This window comes from Nipponia nippon, unplaced genomic scaffold, assembly GCF_047370975.1.
Source record: "Nipponia nippon isolate SJK-2023a ecotype South Korea unplaced genomic scaffold, ASM4737097v1 scaffold_15, whole genome shotgun sequence".
Taxonomy (NCBI): domain Eukaryota; kingdom Metazoa; phylum Chordata; class Aves; order Pelecaniformes; family Threskiornithidae; genus Nipponia; species Nipponia nippon.
Genome location: NW_028262331.1, coordinates 10015265 through 10038177, shown reverse-complemented (window position 1 = coordinate 10038177; position 22913 = coordinate 10015265). Strand labels below are relative to the sequence as shown.

At 55.2% G+C, this 22913-nt stretch overlaps 1 protein-coding gene across 2 annotated transcripts; it reads left to right on the top strand.

The window, feature by feature from the left end:
* Nucleotides 1-7454: 7454 nt before the first annotated feature.
* Nucleotides 7455-13305, top strand: DYNLL2 (dynein light chain LC8-type 2). Of its 2 annotated transcripts, XM_087751501.1 has the most exons (3): nt 7455-7690; nt 11053-11191; nt 12906-13305. In XM_087751501.1, the coding sequence occupies exons 2-3, from the start codon at nt 11060-11062 to the stop codon at nt 13041-13043; spliced, it is 270 nt and encodes an 89-aa protein (XP_087607627.1). In that variant the 5' UTR covers nt 7455-7690; nt 11053-11059; the 3' UTR covers nt 13044-13305. The 2 variants fall into 2 exon arrangements, with proteins under 2 accessions (XP_087607627.1, XP_009467438.1); XM_009469163.2 differs by lacking the exon at nt 7455-7690 and having other exon boundaries at nt 11024-11191.
* Nucleotides 13306-22913: the final 9608 nt, after the last annotated feature.

The following is a 22913-nucleotide window of genomic DNA, read 5'->3' as shown; positions in this document are numbered from 1 at the left end:
GGGAGTTCTCAGCTCTCAGTGCATCCAGCTGGTCTGGGAGCCCGAGCTGGGGTGCCGGGAGCTGCGAGCAGCGGGCTGGACGGCTCAGCCCGGCCGGGCTGCGTCACCCCCTCATCCCTCCGCATGCACAAAGGCAGTTGTTATGTTCCCATGCTAATACCACCCCGCCGAGATTCCAGAGAGATATTTTTATTTATGGATCCTGCATGAACTGCACACCGCAAGTCACTTGCAAAAACTTGCAGAGAGCAGATGACCTGAATACATATTAATAAGGCTCACAAGTCGTTTAGTATTAGTTTTTTCTATCACGCTTGCGGGATGGCAAGGAACACAGTACCTCATGGAAAGCAATGTTTAGACAAAAAGCCGTCTATAGCTTGTCGCATTTTTAAGCCCGTTTACCTTGGAGATAAGCCCAGGCTGCCCTGAAGTGGTGCCACGCTGCAGCTGCCTCTGCTCCGGGACAGACCCCAGGGAGACGAGGAGCGATAGCTCTGTGGACGCTGGAGCCATGAAAGGGCCGTGCTGGTTTTGGGGACAGGCAGGCAGGACATTGCGTGGCCGGAGGCCATGTTTGGGGGTTTCAGAGCCCTGGTGTGTGATGCGGATGGGAAGTGTTTGACCCAATCCTGGGTGGTTCTTCCAATGAAGGAGCATTTCTCCCTGGGCAGGAACACCTCGTCCCCCTGCGCCTGCTACCCCGCTGCTCCTGGCAGCAATAAGGGGTAGCGACCCCTTTCCCGGCAGGGGAACCTGGGGGACAGTCCCAGGTCTGGTGTTTGTGCACTCCGGTCTCACTCTGGACTGAAAGCCTTTGCAGATCAGGCATGGGGACGAGGTGCTCAGAGCACCAGGCGCAGGGACAGCCTGGTTCCCGTTCCCCGGGGGATGTGAGAGTAACCCCCAGGAGACAGAAATGCACGCAGGCTGGATCTGTGCGGTGAAGGGGATGGCAGGTAATGAAAATGCTTTGTCGTCCCAAATTTGTGAACAATAAACTGGGGGACTTGGGGTCTGATATTGATGTTAATGGACTGCTTACGGTGATCAAACCCTCAGCATCAGCGGTGGCAGCTCCCCGCTGGAGTTTTAGAGAGCATTTCCTTTTATAGGGCATTTTCTTTTTCCACGGGATTTATTCAGGTTCTATAGCAGGGATTCAGGGAGATAATAACGTACATTAACCAGGGCGCGGAAAACTGCTTCGCAAACAAGATTGATCAAAGCAGCCCAGGACTGATAGCAAACCCTCCGTAATGCAGTTTGCAAAACACTTGCCAAAACAATTGATTCCTGCTAAAAAATAACTCGTTGGGCCGCCTCAGGGGAGCGGTGGCTGGTGAGGGACCCGGCTCCAGCAGCCGGAAACCTGGCGGCTGGGGGCTGCAGCGATGAGCAAGGGCCAGATCCGGCTCCCCCTCGCCCAAAGCAAGTGCCAGGCTTTGGTACTGAGGTGTGGGCACCCAGGAGGAGCCGTTGGCCATATCCTGCCCCGGGGCCAACGCGGGTGCTGGGGTGGCAAGTCATTGGGGTGCCCGGCCGCGCGCGGACCCGTCCCCCCGGGCACTGCGTGCCACCCCATGGGTGCTTCATGGACAGGCTCTCACTTGCCGGTGAGAACAACGCATTTTGCAAGGGGTCAGACTCTGCAAGGGTCTCCCCCGGCAGAAGCGGAACGCGGGGCTGAGCTGCTGGCACTGCCTGCCTCACGCCCGCATCTCATTTCCGTGCAGTTGCTTTGCAGCGCGTCTCTGCAAGGAGATCGGGAGCTGCTGGCTCCTCGCTCGATGCATCAGCCACAGGAGGATGATTATCAGCGATTGCGTCGCTAGATGAGGAAGAATACCCGCAGCCGCCCCGGCTGTGATCTTTGTGCTCCGGTCGCAGCAGGCAGGACCTGACGGAGGGGGTTTGTGTTGATATGATGAAGTGGCCAAATCCCCCTTTGTGTGGAGCAGCCGCCCTGCTCTGGGGGTGCCCGGGTGTCACTGCCATGCCCACACCCCCAGGACACGCGGGGACAGCAAGGAGGAGAATTAATAAAAGAAGGTGCTTTACTGCTGCTGCTGGTTTTATTTATTAATATTGGCAAAAGAGAGTGACCGATGGCGGAGTCTGGAGAAGAGCAAGGAGGTGATCAGAGGTGCAGGAGACACGGGGGGAGGAGAGAGGGAAGGAATTCTGCAGGGAGAGGAGGCGAAGGCGACATTTCTGCACCCTGCTGCTGCAGACACGTCCTACAAAATACATCAGCGTGCCATGTCCATGGCGGGGCAGAGCAGAAGGAATGGGCTAAGTTGTAGCAAAGTGGATTTACATTTAGTAAGAAGAAAAATCTCCTATGGGGGATATTACTGCGAAGGTGGAGCATGGAAGCAGGGCTGATGTGGTGCTGCAGCCGCACAGGCAGCCCAGCTTTCGGTTTCCCAGACCTCTGCGTTTCTTAGGGCAGATGTGCACAAAGTCTGCAGTTTTTAACTTAAAATCGCCTGGGATTGGAAACGTGTCTCGCAGGGAAGCGCGTGGCTGCGGGGCAGGAGGAGCACAGCCTTAGATGGCAAACTGCTCCTCGCCGCCAGGCCCTTTTCCTGTTAATCCCTGTGAAGTGCCTTATATAGTGCACTCGGAGGAATTTATAAATAAATGCTTTTTGTCATGATTCAGGAACGCGTCTCCCTCCGTGGCATTTGAAGCACTTTCTTCCCTCAAGGCCGTCCTCCTTCATGTGCAAAGAGCAGCGCCAAGCTTGCAGCGCCCGGCGGTGGCCGTGGCCGGGGCTGTGCCGGGCAGGAGGGGGGCTCCTCCACCTTCTCTTGCTGCTGACCGTTTTGGGGAAAGAGGCAGGACATAACTGGGATGGGGTTACACTGGGATTACAGGAGTGGCCACCCACACTGGAGCCAGCTCTGTGGACTGCTGACTGTCACCATTTGGGTTCAGGGCCACGGTTTTATACCTCGTCCCTTTGTGGCCAGGCCCCCAGGGCAGCTCCCTCCTGCCCTGGGCTGAAGGGACCCGCGGGTGTCCCCGGGACAGGCAAGGCAGGAGGGAGGCAAGTGCTGCTTCTGTGTGCACTCCTACCGGGAAGATACCAGGAGGTTTGAAGCATGGGATTCCTCATGGGAAAGCCTGGGGCTCCTGTTGTGCGGGACAGACAGGACGAGCATCGCTCAGCAGCTGCCTTTAGCCCTAAAACCTGCCAAGCCCCCGTCATCTGGCCCGGCCTCAGCTCAGGATTAAGAGTATAGTAAAACCAGACGTCGTGGTTGTCACTTTATTGCACACGAGGATTAAGCAGAAACTCATGGCAGCAGGAATGGAGATCTGACTTACAGCAGCTCAGATCCCTCCCTGCTAACGAAGCTCCTTCGTTAGTAAGGGATGGTGTAGGAATACAGGCCGGGCAACCTGGCTCTGCCGAGGGCGGTGGCGTCCTGACCCACAGGCCTGGCTCACCCACGGCACTGGCGCTGCAAGACTGGTTTGGTGTTTGCCGGATTCCGGAGCTCCTCGGAACAGAAAAGCAGAGGGTTTCCTCCACAGATCTGTACTGGGAAGGGAGGGAGCTGCCTCCTCCAGTGGAGCCAGGCTGGTTCCCATGCTTGCACCAGGGCTGGTGCTCCGCGGCGCTGCCGCGATGGTGCAAACCGTGGCTCTGTTCTGTCCCGGCAAGGGGAGAGCCAAGGCTCTGCGCCTCCTGGTCTGGGATGCTCATAAAAAAGATCCACAAGACTCAGAGATCTGTTGCCTCAACAGAAACTCAGCAGAGCTATAAATAGCCCAGCCAAGCGCCGTGCAGCAAACCTGAGCAGCGCTGGCTGCCCTTGCAGCCAGGCACCCCCGGGAGCCTCGCCGGGATGACCCGCTCCGCTGCTCTGCAGCGTGGCCCCGGGGAGCCTGCCCGCTCCGGCCGGGCAAGCCTAGACCGTGCTGCAGCCTACGGGGACGTGGGTCTGCCCCATCCCCACTCCCAGGGCTCCCTGTGGGCTCCTGCGTCCCGGGCACCCTGCAGAACTCTGACGTCCTGCCTCTCCCGGGTCCCGCTGCAGGTCCCGCTCCGGCAGCTGCCCATCATCTGCCCCAGCCATGGCCTTCCCCCCACCAGCCCTGAGATCAGCACCTCCAGCCCCCTCCAGCCGCACGGAGCCTCTGGAAACAGTGCCGTAAAAATATTTACTCCCACTGCCACTGAGATGGAAGCTCATAAAGGGCTGTAGCTAAGCCTGTTACTGCATTAGCAGCGGCATCCAAAACAGACGAAGGCAGGGGTCTGCCTGGGGGTGGCCTGTGGTCACCCAGAGCGCGTTGGTGGGTGCAGGGCATCGCCTGCGTCCGGACAGGATGGGCACTGCCCGCTCCCCCTTCCTGCAGAGGGAGCAAGAAAAGTCAACCTGCGGAAGAAAGCAAGAAAAACACCACTCCAGAGGTGCAGAGAGACCATCAGTTATTTCCCAGAGCGGTGCAGAGGGATCTCGATGTTAATAAGGCTGAGGCCTGAGGCTGTAATTTGACAGTTGCAGCCCAGCCCTCCACTCTGGCCAGGTGTTTATTTATCGACACCTTGCTTCTCAGCCGGAGCAGCTCTTGGTGCAGCCCCAGAGTGTCCGCAGGTCCCGTGTGTGCAGTGCCAGGCAGACAGCAGGCGACCCGCAGCCATTCCCCGGCTGATGCACCCAGGCTTTGAGCATTTGAGCTCAGAGGGGATGATGATGCCCTCAAATTATCCCTCTGAAGGCTGGAGGTCAGGTCCCATGCCACCAGCGGTGGTCTTACAAACTCAGTGCCGTGCCCTGCAGCGTGAGTCCTCACTTGCTTTTCTGCTGCTCCCTGGCTTCTGCTATCTTAAGGCTGAAGCTCAGATCTGGACCCATTTGGGAATAGTAAATATTTTATTTGCTGTTGGGAGTTTTGACCAGTATCTCAGGGGCTGCAAAGGTCACACCAGGAAATATCCACTTCATTAGCAAAAAGGATTGGCCCATTCCTGGGCTGCCTGCTTGCGAGGCAAAAGCACAGCCATGGAGCGCACTCCAGCCTGTCCCCTGAGTGCTGTTATCAGCCGTAGGCTTGTCTTCCTTGAGCAATCAAATTAGATAGATTTCAGTACCCGGAGTGGTCTCCCTGGTTCTCAAGGCCACGCATGCAATTAAAACTGGTCTCGTTACGAGCCAGCTGAGCCAAGACAGCGCTGTCTCCATCTCGCCGCTGTTCACACCGGGCACCGTGGCGTGGGAATGGGGACAGCACGAGAACGGGGACTTTTTTGTTTTGCTGGGCTTTTCTTCAGGTGGCTTCTGCAAAGGGCTTCTTGGCACCTCTGCTCAAGTGAAATGGAGCAACCAAACCGGGAGCTGGCTGGCGGCCAGCCTGGCAGACGGGCCCGCAGGGGCAGCCCGTGGGCAGGTGTATGCCCAGAGCACGTTTATCAAGGGCAGGAGTGGGAAAGCCAAGTGGCCAAAGCGCCGGTGTCACACCTCTGTGCCAGGATCCTGCTGGCCCTGCGGCTCCCTCGCTGCCAGCCCCAGCGCAGGACCCCACGAGACCTCACGGGTGGGTGTGTGGGCAGCAGACGGGTTACAAGCGTGAGTCTGGTTTGCTGGTTCCCACCCTGAGGTCTGCACACAACGGGCAGCACGGGGTTTGGCTGCCAGCGCCCCGCCGGCCACGGGGACCCCGCTGCGGGGCTGCCGGCGGCGGGGCTTAGCAGGTTCCCTGCCAAGGCACCGCAGCACCGGATCAGCACTTCCACCCACTCCGGCAGCACTGGTACCTGTTGAGTTACTAAGGCTGAGCTTTACCACGGCTTTACTCCAGGGTGAGCAGTAATGCAAACCAGGTATCACAGTGCCTTTCCCTGGAGTTCGGGATGAACAGAGAGTTTTTATTCTCCCCTTTGTCCTTACGTTGGCTTTCACATGAACGTGAAACATCACACCTTCTCGCGGTGAACGTACGATGAAGCTGCTCCAACGGCTGCGTGCCACCCCCGAGCGCTGGTGTGGTGCGGAGCCACTTCTCGGTGGTGTGGAACCCAGGGCTGGGATTTTATCAGCTTTCCCACACGAAGCAGATACTCGCTGAGACACCCCTGGGGAAAAGCAGCAGCTCCCGCGGGCCATGGGGCTGGTGGTTTAGTGAAAGATGCTCCCACCTTTGCTGGGCACCCCCCAAGCTTTGCTGCCAGTATAAAAGCAGGAATGCCCCAAGAAATGAGTGTTCAGGAGGGGGAAATCTATCTGGCTTTGCGGGGCAAGGAGAGATGCTGAGTGCTGCGGGGGAAACCGAGCACCTGCCTGCAGCGGCGTGAAAACCTGGACATCTGGGGACAGTGGAGGAGGAGGAGTTTACATGGAGCTCCAGGAGACCTGGATCTGTTCCTAATGGGGCTGCTAACGGCCTCAGGGACCTTTCGCAGGTCACTTTCCCCTCCTACTGCCTTGGTTTCCTCAGCTGTAAATATGAGAAGCTGCAGCAACGCCAGCCACCTTGGGAGGGTGTCGCAAGGCTCAAGTGATCAGTGACCATCACGCATTGAGGATCTCAGGTGGAAGACGCTGTTGATCTGCAAAGCTACAGCTGATCACCACTGACAGAACTGGTTTTTTACTCTTAGGTTGAGCTGTCTTTCCAAGAACACTTTGCACATGGCAGCCCCTGGCCTGCAAGCAGCTCTGCGGACACAGAGAAGTCTCACGGGACACCGGGAATCTGCTGGTGTGGAGCCAAACGCGAGACCTGGTTCTATACGTGTACACAGCACTGCCGAAATGCAGCCGCTTTGCGTGGCCACGGTGCTCGGTGCCCAGTGACATTGCAGCAAATCCTGCCACAAAGATGCCCTGGGATCTCTCAGGGTTGGGAATGCAGTCCTAACGGCACGGAGCCCCCCTCCGCCGTAACGCTGCCCTGTTTCCAGCGCCCGGCTGAGCTGCCATGCCACACGACTGCCCGACACTGAACGTGGAGCCCCGCGGTGCCCGCTCAGACCCGCAGCGGGGCAGAGCCGGGGGAAGGCAGGGGGCTCAGCGTGCCCTTACGGTGCCGACAGGCCGGCCTGGCTCCGGGGTCTGTCACCAGAGACGCGTCCCTGTCACGCCGGGTGTGAGGGGGTCAGGGACACCATAGCGGCCAGGCCCCCTCAGGGGATCGGGCCCTCCCAAGGCGGTTACCCCCAAGAGGATCAGGTCTCCCCGAGGCAGTGGGTCCCCCCCAGGGAATGTGGGTCCCCCCCCGGGGGATCGGGGTCCCCAAGGCGGCAGGGACACCCGCCCTGGGATCGGCCCCCCGGGACCAGGCCCCGGCCCCTCACGGCACCGGGGTAGCCCCCCGCCCCCGCGAGGCACCGCCCCTCCCCGCCCCGCCCCGCCCCGCCCCGCGGTCGCCCCGCGGCATTGTGGGATGAAACAGGATGTAGGCAGAACAGCGCGGGCGGACGGGCCGGGGCGGCGGGCCGCGCCGCGGCGCAGCCAATGGGAACGCGGCGTGCCGAGAGGCGCAGCCAATGGGAGAGCGACGGGCCGCGCGCCGCAGCGGGCGGGGCGGTATTTGAGCGCGGCGCGGCGGTGAGGCGCAGAGCGCTCGGCGCGGCGCAGGGAACGGAGCGGAGCGGGCTGAGGCAAGCGGGTCCGGGCCTCCTCCCACCTCCTCCTCCTCGGTGCCGTGCCTCGCCCTCCCTGTCACTGTGAAGGTGAGCGACGCCCTCCGCCCGGCCGGGACGGCGGGGATCTCCGCGCCTCGCCTGGCACGGGTCGCTCCGTGCGCGAGGTGGCGGCGGGGCCGCCCCGGGGGGAGGGGGTCGCGGCCCTGGCCGGCGGGCGGCTCCGGCCCGTGGGTAGCTCCCGGTGGCGGTCGGAGCCCGCCCCGCCCCGGTGGCCTGCAGCCGGTGCGTTGCCGGCCCCGCTCTGGGCAAGGTCACCGCTGCCTCGGGTGCCCCCGGGGCTCCCCCCTGTGAAGGTCACGCAGGGCTGCGGCCTGCATATGCGCCCGGCTCCTGGGAGCGCCTCCCCGGGCCCCCATCGGCCCTGGTGGGGAAGGGGCTGTGCCCTCCCCGCTTCCCAGGGCCCTCCTGCCGTGGTGGGGGAAGCGGTGGGGGCCGGGCTTGGGCCTCGTCCCACTTTTAGGGCCTCATCCCGCCCGGGGAGGGAAAGAGTGGGTGTGGGGGTTTGTGTCTCATCCCTGTCCCAAAGCCGCATCTTGTCCTGGTGAGGGAAGGAGTGAGTGCTGAGCTTGAGCGCTATCCCCCTCCCAAAGCCCCGTGTTGCCCTGCTGGGGAAGTGGTTGGGTGCTGGGTTTGGGCCTCATATTACTTCCGAGACCTCATCTTACCCTGGTGAGGGAAGGGTTGCATGCTGGCTTGGGCCTAATCCCTCTCCCAAGGCCTCATCCTGCCCTGGAGTGGCTACTGGGGCTGTGGTCTGTTCTTCCTCCCTCAAGACCCCATCCTGCTCTGGGATGGGGAAGGAGTGGCTGCCAGAGCTGTACTATTACCCCTGCCCTGGGCTGGGTGCTGGGCCTTTGTGGTTTTCCTCAGAGAGGGCCAGACTTGGGTGGCAAGACCCTGAGGGCCAGCTATGATCTTAAGGTTTAGGGATAAGATGTGTCTGTGGTGCTGCTGAGGAGGTGCTGCTGCATCCAGGGAGGATGCCTCTGTAACCCCATGGGGGAGTGAGCTGAGACTGGGGCCCTGCTCTGTGGTGTTCAGGTGGGTGGATGGGGTGGCACTCGGACCTGCTCCCCACCCTACAGTGGGTGCAGGGGACCCTTCCTCCCTTCAGCAGCGCAGCTGGCTGCCAGCCCTTGTCATGCTTGGCCCGTGAAGGATGCTGTGCCCTGGAGCAGTGCGGTGCTGGGGAGGGCAGGCTGGCCAGCGCTTGCAGCTCTACTGAAGGATAATCGTTCTTTTTTTTTTTTCTATGGCGCTGTTGGCCCTCGGCAGCATGGGCCTGCACTGAGATGCTCCTTGCCTAAACAATGAGGAAGATGCTTTTTGCAGGTCACTCTGGCTGGTTATGTAATGGCAAATGCCCTCTGAACTCAGCGTGCAGTGGAGGTGTGCGAAGGCCTGATGTGTGTGAGAGCTTGCTTGCCTTCTTTCCCTAAAGAGGCTCTCCTGGAAGAATAACCCACAAGTGAATTTCTGCTACTTCCCTTTTGCTGTGGGCTGGACCCCCAGAAGACTTTTCCAAGGGATTACCAGATTCCTGGATAGTGAATCCAAACCTACAGGCAGTTGGTTGGGCTGTTCTGAGCCATGTCTTGTCCTGCCAGGGTTTCTGGGCCACAGGCTAACACCCACTGGCTTAAACCACAGCACGGAGGGGAACCAACTGCCTGGAAGTGGCTTTTCCAGAGCTGTGCTAGGGGCGTGTGCTCTCTGTTGGCGTTTGAGCTCAGTTCCTGTCATTCCTCCTGATGCTATTAGTGTATGTTAATAGCAGTGCTCTATTAAACATTGTATCTAAAATGTATAAATTAAGGTTGCAATAGAAGTCTTCAACTGCAGGCAGAGTGAAGAATTGAAGTATTGTAATCATAGGGCTGCAATTATGTAACTGGATTCTCTTTCTCTCTGGATAGCAGGCTCCTTTAATTGCTGTAACAAAGCTACTCCTTCAGTTTTCTGGGACTGTTCCAGGAAGCGATCATTGCAGCAGATTTTCTTCACTCCCCAGTAGAGCTAAAAATGTGTAGTTTCACTATTTCAAAACATGCTTGGTAGTATCACTCAAGACTTGCAGCACTGTAAAAGGACTTAGGAAACTTAATGGTGCTCTGCAGGCTTAATTGGAGGCGCTCCTTGCCATTAAGAAGCTTATTCCCACAAAGTTTTAATATGCTCTGGTAAGAGCTGCTGCCAAGGTGAGCAGCTGTGGTCCTTCTCAGTGCAGACCTTTGCTTGACCGGTCCCCCAGATAATGTGTGCCTCCTGACCAGGCCTTGCATGCAGCTTGGGAGCGAGGGGTCTGGTGCCCAGATGGGTGTTGGAGTGTGCCAGCCAGCAGCAAGACTGCACGGGGCGCCTTCCCCAGGGCATGTGTCATGGCCTTTGCTTGAAGAAAAGGGCTGGGATTGCCAAATCCCCATTTTTCTAGGCTAACATGAACTGCACTGGGAATTTCCCAATGCTGAACACCTTCTCTGGAAAGGCCACAACAGATCTATGTGTAAATGGCTTCAGTGACTGGTATGAAGCACCTGAACTAACTTAGAGAGTGAACGGGGCTAAATGCTCAGCTCCAGCATACCACCTTCTAGTTTCTTAAAGGTGATGGGCAGCACTAGCATGCTGGTTTCTAGCATCTGTGTTGTGGTTCACAGGCAGGGGGAGGAAAAGGAGGCTGCTTTGCCAGGCCTTAGCTGTGCTAGCTCTGCTGTGGGGCTTGCTTGCCCCCTGCCCCTGTTTCTAGGCTGCAGCATGGTGTTAGCCTGTTTCTGGCTCGTCAGACTGGTTTTGTCTCATGGGAACAGCTGAAGTCTGGGTTTCAGCAGCAAAGCAGTGGTGAGGTGAGGGGGTGATGATAGGCTGGATGTGGAACAATGCTCCTAAACTGGCAGCAGTAATTGTAACTCCTGGCATGGGGTGGAATAAAAAGTGCTGCTGCTGTTAACATGCTTCCTGAGCCTCCCTGCCGGAGACAGGCAGTCTGGGATCCATCGCTTGCGAGGCTCTGAACAGATGATGCTCCAAACCACTGGTGCACCTGGAAGGCAAACTTGGCTGGAGCCTATTGATGTATAGGGCTGTAGCTCTCTGCAGATCCTGTCTCCTCCCACAGAGTAAGGTTTTTCTGCATGTGTTTAATGCAGGTGCTGATGTTGGGCTATCTCTGATCTAACCTCCAGACAGTGCTGGTGCTACAGTGCTCCAGCTATAAGGGGCACCTTAGCTTGGGACTACTGTAGGCTACCCTGGTAAACTCACCCTGGGCCTAACAGGGGGTTCGTAGTATTGGCTTGTGACGCAGCCTGCTGTAGAAAGGACAACCTCTGATGTACAGGAAGCTTCTTCTTTCTTGGGAAGGGATTAAAGGAATCTATGTTCTGCCTTAGGTTCACGATGTCTGACAGAAAGGCTGTGATCAAGAATGCGGACATGTCCGAGGACATGCAGCAGGATGCTGTAGACTGTGCTACACAGGCAATGGAGAAGTACAACATAGAAAAGGACATTGCAGCATATATAAAGAAGGTAACTAAGGGATGAGGGGGCTGCTCTGACTGAGACTTCCTGAAGCTCTTAAGCATGTGTGGCTGTCATGAGCTTGAGTGTCTGTCTGAGACTTCATACTTGCATGTTTGGAGGGAGAAGATGCTTTGTTCTTTGCTTCTTTACTGCTGTTCCCAAGAGGATGGAGTGACTTCTCCAAGGTCAGAGGAGGGCTATGGCAGAGCAAGGCCTGGTCTGTTGCTCTGGCAAGCTCTGAGCAAAGAGTGAGTGCTGTCCCTCTGGATTTGCCAGCCTAAAAAGAGCTGGCTGCAGTCTCTCCTTAGGACTTGCTCCACAGATGCTGCTGCTTGACTTGCAGTACCAGCGCAGGGTGGGATTACTCCGTTTCACTCCAAGTGGGCAGGGCAGCTGTGCACGTGCGGTTCTGTCTGCCATGCTGCTGGCTCTGGGGTGGGTGGTGTGGAGGAGGATGGGGCCTTGTGCTGGCTGGCAGGGTTGTGAAAGGTGCTGCTTTAAAAACAGTGCAGGCAGCTGCCCTGGCTTGTGAAGGGGTGTCTCCCCATTTGCAGGAGCCCATTAACTTGATTCTCGTGCTTGATGGCATCTGGGGAGTTGTCAGTTCCCTCTGTAGCCACTTCTCCGAATGGTTGGGCAAAGTACTTTTGAAGGAGGAGAGTGTGACTTCATAGGCACTGCGGCCCTGGCACCGGGGCTAGCTTTTGGGCCTTGCTTGTAATCCAAGCTTGACTGTAAAGGATTCGAAGGTGTCTCCTAATGTCTCAGATCGCTTTGATTGGAGGCAAGACTTACCTCAAAGTGCTTGGGGCAATGCAGCCTGTAAAGTGAGTGCAACAGAAGGCATCCAAAAAGAAGTTGGTCTTTATTTCCTGAGAGTGTGTTGGGAGGAGGGAAGCAATCTGATGCACCTTCATGCCCTGGCAAGAAAGCTTTTCCTTACTTCAAAGGTTACCTGCAAAGAGCTCAAACTGTCTTGCTGCTGTCTGAGAACTAACACTTGCTTTAATTGTGAATGTGGAGTCTGTTCTTCTGGCTCTGTCTCAGGAGAGGGAAGGGTGTTCCTGGGAGTTGTGTATTAATTAGAGGGAGGAAAATGGTCTTTAACCCTATCTTACCTGCTGAGTAGGAGAAGACTATTAAGCCAGCCTTTAGCTTGCTTGCCTCTGACCTCTTAGGTCTTCATGTGCTGTCTGGCCTGTGAATTTGCCTGCTCGTTTTCAATGCAGATTTTCTCCCCTTTATATGAAGAAGAGTCCCAAACAGCAGAAGCCAGGCTTCTCCTTCCTTTTTTTAGGTGACCTTTAAGCTCAAATGCCTTGCTGGAGCAGACGTGCCAAAATCTTTTTTTATTTTTTGTGAGTGGGCTTGGAATGGGAGAGGAGAAATATTCCCCTGAGCTAGCCTACACGCAGGGCTTGAATAGCACTGTACTAAGGAGAGCTCTTAGGTCTGCTCTTTCTGCCCAGGGCTGATGGGTGCTCTAAGTCTCGGGAGATGATTTGCTTGTGTTGGATCCTTCAAACAATCCAGCGCAGAGGTCTGGTTGTGTCAGTCACTACCTCGCTTGATATAATAGTGTCTTGCAGTGGGGAATCTAAAGATGCTGCAGGTGGGAGGAGAGGCGATAGTGTGTGAACAGAACCAGCTAAGAATTTGTGCTTAGAACTATTTTCATGTGGGCTTTCTTGGCCTTAATGCCTCTCTTCTCTTTCTTCAGGAATTTGACAAGAAATACAACCCAACTTGGCACTGCATTGTTGGCAGAAACTTTGGCAGCTATGTAACACACGAGACAAAGCACTTCATCTATTTTTACTTGGGTCAGGTTGCAATTCTTCTCTTCAAGTCTGGATAGGAAGTAGGAGCAAGTGAAATTTGGACTGTAATGCACTGATGGCTGAAGCCACGACTCCCTTTAACATGGCTATGCCGCTGCATGGACTGTATACTATATTTAATGTGTATATGTTGCAGTAAGAATTTACTTCTGTTTAGTTGCCTGGGAAGAAGGCAGCGTTTTTTTTGTTATTGCTTTTTTTGGTTGTATTGCACTAGGAAACCTGTAAATGCTTAAACAATGGCCTTTACGTGGGAAGAAATAAAACTATTCCACAACAGCTCCCTCAGTGGTAACTCCTTCTTTGAGGCTGGGAAAACTTCTTTGGGCAGGCCAAAAGACCCTGACTTCCTTACTGAGTTTTATTAGACTGTTAATCTTGTAACGAGGAGCAAAGCCAGTGTGAGCCTCTGTCCCCACCCTGCAGACTGTAGAGAGCTGGCTCTCCCAGTAACCTCAGTGCAGGTACTTAGACCTTCCCTGAAAGCTGCTGGGGTGGCTCTTGATTACATGGCTTTCACACACAAGTTGAACTCCACCTTGGACTGTGATAAACAGACTTGCAGCTGGCACCCTTGGTGTTCTCTTTCAGTGCCCATCACTGTATTTTTGGCTCTGCTGAAACATTGACCTAGACTTGTAAGTGACTCAGCCTGGTCTAGAAGACTTCAACAAACATCCCCCTGAGTTGCTGCTTGCTGCAGAAAGCAGCATCCTGTGGCTGAAGTCTTTAGACCTTGATCCTGAGATCTAAAGCCACGTAGCCCATCCCTGAAACGGAGTAGGATATCCAATTGGTGACTACTGACAACAGCTCTATTTGGCATGTTCTTAGCCAGTTGTCTCAACACTGCCTTAACTTGATACTCTCCTTAAAGCAAGCTAGTCATGTGGAAGACTTGTAAGTGGCCACTGTCTCCTTTTTTTATTTTCTGTAGCTGATAAGCTATTTCTGGAGGCCTGTCCTCCATGTTCTGATATCTGCTTTTGTTCTTAAAGCACAGTACCAAGAAGTTAAATTTACATGTGATGTTTGTGTGAAGGAAACTCATGTGACATCTGCTTCAAAGGCAGACAAATGTCTTGGTCTCCAATAGGTTCAGCAATGATGTTGTCTTCGTATGTACTGACTCTTGGATTACACTGCAGGAAGTTCTTTTTATCTGGGTGTGGAGAAATGCTGTGTGGTGGCAAGTAAATATCTGGTGCTTGTCATAAGGCCTATTTATTGGTTTGCTAACTAATGCATAGACAGAATCACGGGCTGGTGAGCCGAACTTGTCTCTGAGATGAATTTGGTGTTGGTAATAAGTCACTGCTGGGGGAGAAAGGGCAGAGTGAAGGGAGCTCTTCATTGTGAAATGACTTGATGACCCAGGTTGACTACTTCCTGAAGTAAAAGTCCTTCTTGTCTCTGTGCAAAATCCAAAGTATGCCTAATTTTGTAATATTGATAGAACAATGTTGTAACTAGAAAGAATGTAGCTGTCATAACTTCATGTTGATGGAAATGTCTGCGCTGGGGTAATGTGCCTCGGACTGTCCGGGGCACTCTTGTGGTCTTGTCTATTCAGAACTCCACTCTGGATCTGAAAGGAGAATGTTTTGGGTTTGTTTTTTTCCAAGCATGAGTCTAATGTGAACCTGTTCACAGTCTATCGTGGAGCAAGATCTGTTCCCTTCATAACTGCAATGGCTCAAATACCATTTATTTTTTTCAAACATTAAAAGTGAATTGACACATTTAAACAGCCTCTAGTTTCTTCTTCATTGCCGGCTGTCCCAAGCAAAAGCTGCAGTTGTCCAGAGAGGGTGAGCAGCGAGTTCTCTGCCCTGGAAGATGCTGATGACCCAAAGGAGACAGGTCTGCAGAGGGAGGAACTCGACCTGAAGAGCATATGTGGCCCATCTGTGCCGGTGCTGACCTCCAGCCTGGCTCAAACCCTGCCAGAAGAAGAGATCGAGGGGAGCGTGTCCCAAAAATGGGATGATTTTGTGCCAAGTAACCTAGATGTGAAGGTGCTGGGGCTAACCTCTTAATGCCTTCAGACAAACCGGGGGTGGTAGAGCAGCTGGGGTCCTGGCTCCTGTACACACTCCGAGGTGTCTCCCTGCTTTGCAGGAAAGTAGGTTTCCCCTTCAGGCTTCCTCCCTGTGCTCGGTAGAAGGGCGAGATCTGAAACTCTTGCCAGTTGCCTGAAGCTGGTGTGTGTTTAGTGCCTCTCGCGCTGCAGGGACTGTGGGCTTGCCCTTAAACAACCCCCCTCAGCTTGCTATCTTGCTCCTGATGCAACCTAAATTTGGGGTTGTGGCCTGCCTGATATTTTGGAAAAGCTGTGGGCGCTTAACTACAGCAGTGTAACAGCTATGCTGTGGGACAGTAAGACCAGCATGAGACACAAGGGGAAGCTGAGCTGCAGACAAACGTGGCTCGTGCTAAGCAGCTATAAAGTGAGCAGAACCCAAAACTTGCAAGCAGCAGTATGGCTGTTACATGGGATCTGCTATAACCCATACCTGGCAGTGCTGAAAAGCAGAGGTGGTTTCTGTTTTGGGGGGAGCTGGGAGTGATGCTCTTCCCTCAGTTGTCCCAGCCAACCCTTTAGCTGGAAGTGTAGTTACAGGGCTTAAGCTCCAGCTGTGCTGCGCTGGGGCTCTGCGCTCTGGCCTGGGTAGGTCTGGATTAACACTGCGGCTCCAAGAAAACATTTGCAGCCTTATGGGGCTGGGGCAGCCAGGCCCCCTTGGTGCACAGGGCTCTCGGTCAAAGCAAGTGGCAGAGAAATCGGCTCCTGAATGCCAGCTGCAGCGCAGGAGGCTGCCGATCCAAACCTGAGGTGAAAAACTTTCCCAGCCTGAGTCCCGTCTGTGGGAAAGCCCCCCTTCCAGCCACGTATCCAGTGGCTGTGGTGCTGGTGTAAATCGGTCCCTGGCGGGATGTGGAGGCCCTGCCAGGGCTGGAGGGACGGCATGCCCCGGAGCTGAGGCATGCAAGTAGAAAGTGGGTTTGTTACTGATGTGTCACTGCAGCAGGAGTCCTGCTTCAGGCCAAGGAAAAGAAGCTCTAGCTGTCACCTTTAGCAATTAGGCAGTGAAACTGAGCCCTGCTCACCTCCCCGTAACCCCTGCAATGGACACCGGTACTGTGCGTCCTCAGCCTTCCCCCTAAACCATCTTTTACGTAGCACTGGGGCTCTGGAAGATACAAACTGCCTAAAGTTAAGCAGCACTTCCCTCTACACAGCTGAGAGGAGAGCGAGGCTTTAACATGGAGCTTTCTGTCCCTGCTGCCTTCCCCTCCTGCTCCCCAGCAGCTGTCTGACACAGCTTTTGGCTTTGACTTTTTCCATTGCTGGGCTCCACTTTGTCTCCAGTTTCCACCAGGCGCAGGTGTCCTGCATGATGCCTCAGAGCGTTAACTGCTTCTGTGCTGGAGAGGCCAACAGCGTCCCCAGGACGGCCGCTCAGTTTCAACAGGGGCACGAAGCTATTCGGAAACATCCGGATCTGGGGCACTGAGTGGAAGGTATGTATCTGGGAGAAACAGCTGGAGGAAAAAAAAACGCTTCCAGATGTGTTTGGGCAAAAATGCTATTTAAACTCAGTATACGTTACTGTCCTGCCTTACAAGCCTTCAGCAAACGTCTGATTGCAGGGGAGTCTGAGGTGCTGGCTGCTGCGTGCAGGTGGAGGTCTGGGTGCAGGACAGCGCCCGCAGATGTGTGTGTGCGTTCGCTGTGGGTAAGGGCGCGGTTTGTGGTTGGGGAGAGTGTCACATTATTTTCTCTTGTACAAGCCACGTTATTCAATTCCTCATGCCGAGTATTTCTTCCAGATGTGGCCTTAAAAAAGCAAAGCTTTGCGGCACTGAAGAGCAGCCAGGCTGGTTTTTGGTAGCTGTGCTCCATGTGTGTAACCAGTAGACATTATCTAGAATTCATTCTTCTGCGGAGGGAACGTGGTGTAGAGCCGCAGGAGAAGGTGTGTCGCTCCGTTAGAGCTAGCCTTGCTCCCTGCCTGCCTGGCACAGTGTTCTTCCCCCTTCTCTGTGACCACCTGGGACTCTGGGAAGGCACAAAGTGACAGCGACGTCCTCCCCACCCTGGGCATCCTGCACAGGGACCGGGCGTTGCGCCCTGCTCCCGTGGGAACACCCAGGCTGCAGGTCAGTGCTCTCCTTCCCTCGCATCCAGCAAAGGCAGCCTGCGGTGCTGCCATTGCAGCATTAATCTTCCCCAGCCACGTGGAAGCAGAGCCTGTCGCTGGTAAACCCAGTACCCAACGGACGTGTTCCTTCTCACAGTGCTTTTGCGGGAGATTTGAGATGAAGAGAGAAAATGTGGAAATCGTTTTTATCTCACTTTCTGTCTCTGACGGGTAAATCCTTAGGAGGCCGGTGCCACACAGTGAAGGAAGCAGGGCTGTGCCATCCCTGCCCACCCGAGGTTTCCCTGCTTTGTTCTATTTATTGAGCAACGCTTCTGACACCCTTTCCCAGACTGTGACTCATAGCAGCGCTGTCTGTGCATAAGCCATGCGTCTCGGCGCGCTTTATAGATACAGGAGCTGCAGGAGCCTCACAGGAGCCAACTGTGTTTATTAAAAGATGATCAGATGTTTCCTCCCTTAAGGCAGTGTCTAGCTGAGACTGAGTAATAACTCATTACCAATGAGACAAATAACTGCTTATCATCAGGTCAGCACCTTCACCAGCCCTTCTGTTAGCGACGGCAGGCGCCATGCTTCTCCTCCACTGAGCACCCATGGTCTCAGCACCCAGCACAGGGGGGTAAGAAGGGAGCTGCCCTGCCAGACCCTGCTCCAGTCCCCGTCCCTTCCCCTGCTGGCAGCCTAAGCAGGGACAACCCAGGGGGTCAATCCCAGGCTCTGCTCCACTGCTCAGCAGGGTTTGGCCCTGGGCTAAGCTCGAGGAACGGTTTTATCCAGCCCTGGTGTAGCTTGTTTCTTCCTGCTTGTGGAAGCAGGCTGCTGTAGTGGCCTCACAATCCACGTCTTTCTGTCCTAGTGCTGGGGATTCAGAGCAAGTGCACCAGAGCTTGCCATGGCCTGGTGGAAAAATCAATGGTGGGCCAGCGCAGTGTGCTGCAGCGGCACCGCGGGAGCACTGCCGGGGCCATGGGTGAGGCAGGATGTCACACTCTGCCATGTCCCCGCGTGCCCCTTGCTGCCCGGCGCAGCAGCGGTTGCTCACGGGCCTCTCTCCAGGGCTGGGCTGGAGGGGGAGGCAGCGGAGAGCGGGGCCAGCTCTTCTACGTGGGGCCAGGACCCTCGCAGGCTTGGTCAGAGGCTTTCCTCAGACGCTATCCTCTGGCGCGGCCGCCGCAGCCCTCCCCTGCCAGATGCCATGGCATCTCTCCACGTCCTTTGTTCCCTCCCTTGCTTACGCATCTCCGTTGATTTATGGCCGTTGCAGAGCAGCCTGACCGCAGCTCAGCTGCTTGCCCAGACCCCGGCCGGGCTGTGTGCCCTCGCCCCTGGCCTGCCGGGCAGGGAGAGTTTTGGGGAGAGATCCAAGCCCCCCTGCAGTAGGGCCCCCCTGCATTTAAACACGTGCATGGCCTTTTCTTTCACCTCCTTCCAGCCTGGGTGTGAATGAAGTGCTTTCAGGGGGAGGAGATTGCTGGGAGCCCCGCTCTGCCTGTGCATTGGTTGCAGCCCATAAAAGCATCCAAGGAATTCGCCATCGCGGTCCCTGCGCGGGGTTAGCGCAGTGAAAGCCGTCCTTTGTTCCCGCAGCCTCGGCCGCCCGAATCCCACACAGGGACGGGGCTGGAATCTGCAGAGCTGGATGTGCGCTCCCGCCGGCACGTTGGCCTTAGCGGTCCCGTCATGGGCGCCACAATGCTCCGGGGCCGTCGGGAAAGGGTTTTCCTGTGTCTTACCCCAGCCAGGGTGAGCAGCCTGGGGTGAGCAGCATTAGGCGCTGCCGGGGCACGATGAAAGGATTTCCCTGGGTTTCCCAGGTGCTCAACCCTGCTGGTATCCACGGTGTGACCTGAGCTTTAGCCCCGTGCTGCTTAAGCTGAGTCAGAGGAACGGAAATCCCTTCTTACACAGATATTTTTCCACAAAGTGTTCGATTACAGGTTTGGGGTTTAATCTCGCGCCCATCTCGCGCAGTTTCCCGGCTGGCCGCGCCGCTCGCCTGCTGCCTGCCAGGCTGCCGGGGCCGCTCTGGCAGGAAAGGACGGAGGGCTGACACCGAGCCAGGACGTGCCTCCGCCGCAGCCTGCACACAGGCGGCTGGCGCCCAGCCCAGAACATGGCTCTGGAAAAAAAAAAAATGTCTTTTTTGTTTTTGAGGAAAGCCCAGAACGCTTCGACAAGGACAAAACCTCTTCCTAAATCGGGTTTTAAAAGTCCTGTTTTCTCTAAGGGACCAAAATGACCTGGCCAAAAGCGTCCGCTCCTCCATGGCCCGTGGGTCAGCTTGGACGGGGTAAACCTGGACCCACATTGCAAAGGCTCCCTCCGAAACCGCGGCTTGCAGGGGGACTGAGGAACGGCACCCACGTGGCCCCCTTCCAGCGGGGTCCCCACCCATGGGTGCCAGGGGGTCGCTGGACCTTTCCGGTGCTGTAATTAGCACAAGAAACCTGCTGGGTGACTCAGCAAGCGTCGGGTGCCAGGCCAGGGCTTTGTCACTGTCCTCCAGCAAGACTGACACGTGCAATTCAGGCAGAGCCTGGGCTGGCTAAAGATACCGTGTTACTTAAATATTTTATAGAAAATCATTAAGCAATTAAGTCTGGCGGATCTCACAACATAGAAGCAGCAGCTTGAAGTCTGTGCGGTAAACGGGGCACTGCTTCACGGTCATTTGGGATGTCTTCTCAGAGTCTTAACTCCAATCCTTGCTTCAGAATAACTATAATTATCTCTTAATTGCCATTATTGTTTAACATTTTTAGCATTTGCAAGTGCAAACTGTTACAGTTTTCTGTGCAGATACAATCAGTAGCCAGGGTTCACAATGAAAGCAATTAAAATCCTGTGATTATTACAAGCCTGCATGTCTATACAACAGCTTCAATCTGCATAACTTGCCAAGACGTAGGCTAGAAACTCAGACAAATTTAGCATTTATTTAGTAACCCAGCAAAGCTACTACCTCTTGCTGCCTCCAATGATTTGCATCTACAGCACTTTTTGGAAGGACGTGAGCGCTGAGGGGAGGGGAAAGAAAGCATTTTCTAGAATACATCCCTGGAGAATATACAGCAAAGATAAAATTATGCACATGAATTATGCATATGAATTATGATTTCACTCCTATTTTTGTTGGGATTAGCTCATGTTTGGTGTGCATCCCTGGCAGGTTGCTGGCGGTTCGGCAGCTAGCAGAGCGCTCTCTCCAACTCCCAGCAGGTCACTGCAGTTTCGAGTCCCGTGTTCCCCGCTCCGCTGGCAGCAGCCTCCCGTGGGCTGCGGAGCTTCTTGGGGATCCAGCCCACCGGTAACGACGGCAGCCCCTGCTCCTCCACCCCTCTCGGGTCTGGGCAAGTAGTTTTTCTGTCTTAATTTATGGCACCTCTTCTGAAAACACGCAATGGATGAAAACAGATTTAGGTGTAAAACTAAAAAAGCGAGTCTGCGCTATTTTGTATAGACGGGGAAGGCATTTGCAGGCTCCTCTGCCACCAGCCAGGCTTTGCTGGTGTCCCCGGGGTCCCCACCATCTCCTGGGGAAGGTAGACGTGGAAACATCCCAGCCTCTGCCAGCTCTGGGAAGATAAAGCCTGGGGAGAGGAGCGCAAGGGGGAGGCAGTAGCAGCATTTCCAAAATCTCCGCACCAGACTCAGCTGCAGCCCCAGCACACAGTCTATTTAAGCCAAGTTAAATAAAGCCAGCAGTCCTCCCGTGCAGAGACAGCTTGGGAATCCAGAGCCCCGTTTCCAGGAGGGCTGGTGACCCCAACTCAGGGGTGTTTCCATGTGAAAGGAGGTTTAATGGCCCTCATTGCAAGGGAGGAATTATCCTAATCAGCCAAATCACCAGGGCACCTGCACCCAGGGCAAGGAGCAGGCTGGGCCTGAGCGAGTGGGGCTCAGGGAACCAGGCGGGGGTCCAGGCTGGGTGGGTGCTGGTACGGGCACCCTTCCCGTGGTGGGACCACATGGGAGGCTCCGGGGACTCATGGATGCTCCCTGGCCGGGTCCTTCCCTTGCCATCCTGCATGCCCTGTCCCATCCCCGTCTCCCATTGCCTGGGAATAACATCCCTGACAACCCAGCAGCCCTTTGCATGAGTAAATGAGATTAGGAAAGTATTTCAAGTATTTGTGTCTGTCCTTCAGTGACAAACAAGCCCGGAGCCAGGGCTGTTTGTCCCGTCAGCTGGCCCGCAGCTTGGGAAAACAGCCGGGAAGCCAGTGGGAGACAGCTTTGGCACCAGCAGAGATAATGCGAAGTATCGGGGCTGAATTTGCACATGCCTTTGGGGAATGGTAAATGTGTAGTGTGGTGCAGGCAGGGGCACTCGCTGAATCCCCGTCCCAGGGATGAAGTACCTGCATGTGCATGTTTGCAGGCCCTCTGTGGCCAGGGGCTCCCTGGGACAGCCCCAGCTCCTTCACCAGTCTTGACTCTGGGGCAAGTAGTTTTTCTGGTCTCACTGTCCTCAGCCTGGCTGCTCTCCTGCTCTCTAACCTGAGCAAGTCACCTGAAAACCAGCGTGGCTCGGGAGGACGGCACAGCTCGTGACACGGGTGCGTAACGCACGGAGACGCTCCGCAGAGCGCAGGCAAAACACAGGCAACTGGAGCAGCCACAGGGACTCCCCTGGATGTATGAGCACATCAGAGGATCGGGAATTTTTCTAGGTTCAGGTGTTTGATCTGCTTTGAAATGCTGCTGATAGGATGTGAAAAGTCAGTAAATTTGGACAGTCCCAGGAAAGAGGACCAAAGGCAGGACTGATGGAAACAGTAGTATCCAGGAAAGCCTGGGACTGAAACACCTCGAAATTCCCAGCTGAATTTTGAGCCAGTTTTTCTCCCAGGCCACTAAGATTAAGATGAACTCTCTCCATTTTGCCTTTAACAGGAAGAGACACAGCTGACAAATCTGAAAGGCAAGGAGGAGGCAGGGAGAACCGGCAGCAGCTCGCAGCTCATCGCTTTGTCCAAATCAGCAGGTATCTGCCGTGCCCTTGAGCTCTCTATCGTGGCTTTGCTTAGTTTGGCTTCCCCATGGCAGCTGCCACCATCCCTGCGTTATCAAACCACCTGCCTGAATTTCAAGGAAGTCATCCATATATTCAACAGGAATATCAGTTTCCAGGAGCTCTTGGGGGCCTTGAGATCAGAGCAGCTAAAGCGGGGATTTCTGCTGAGCTGTGCTCACACCACCGGAGCTGGAATTTCTCTTGGCTGGGATGTCTGCTGGAGGGCTGCAGGGAGGTGGTTTTTGTTTGAGCTGTAACCAAGCAGGGTTGGCAAAATGTTGTCAGCGTTTGCCTGGCCTCAACCCCGCTCCCTGGCACCCGGAGAAGCGTGGATCCCACTGCGAGGGACAGCGAGGGGGCATTCCTCTGCAGGAGTGGGGATGGGGAACCATCCTGTCCACGTTCTTCCCTGGGACCTTCAAAGGAGCTGAGGAATCCAATTCCCACTAATTTGCTTTGAAAGCATCGACCTAAAATTGTAATTATGGCATGCTGTATTACAGCGGAGGAAAGAACCCACCAGACTGTAACTACCTTGTTTTCCTAAGACAGGAGTTTTGATGATTTATTAAGACTTACATTTTTCACAATATTATGTTGGTTAATGTTAGAAGATGTTCCTACAATTAATGAAAATTTCATAGACTTACTGGGGAAGAAAGAGACCATTTTATGTCCCCTACCAGATGGCCTAAACCAGC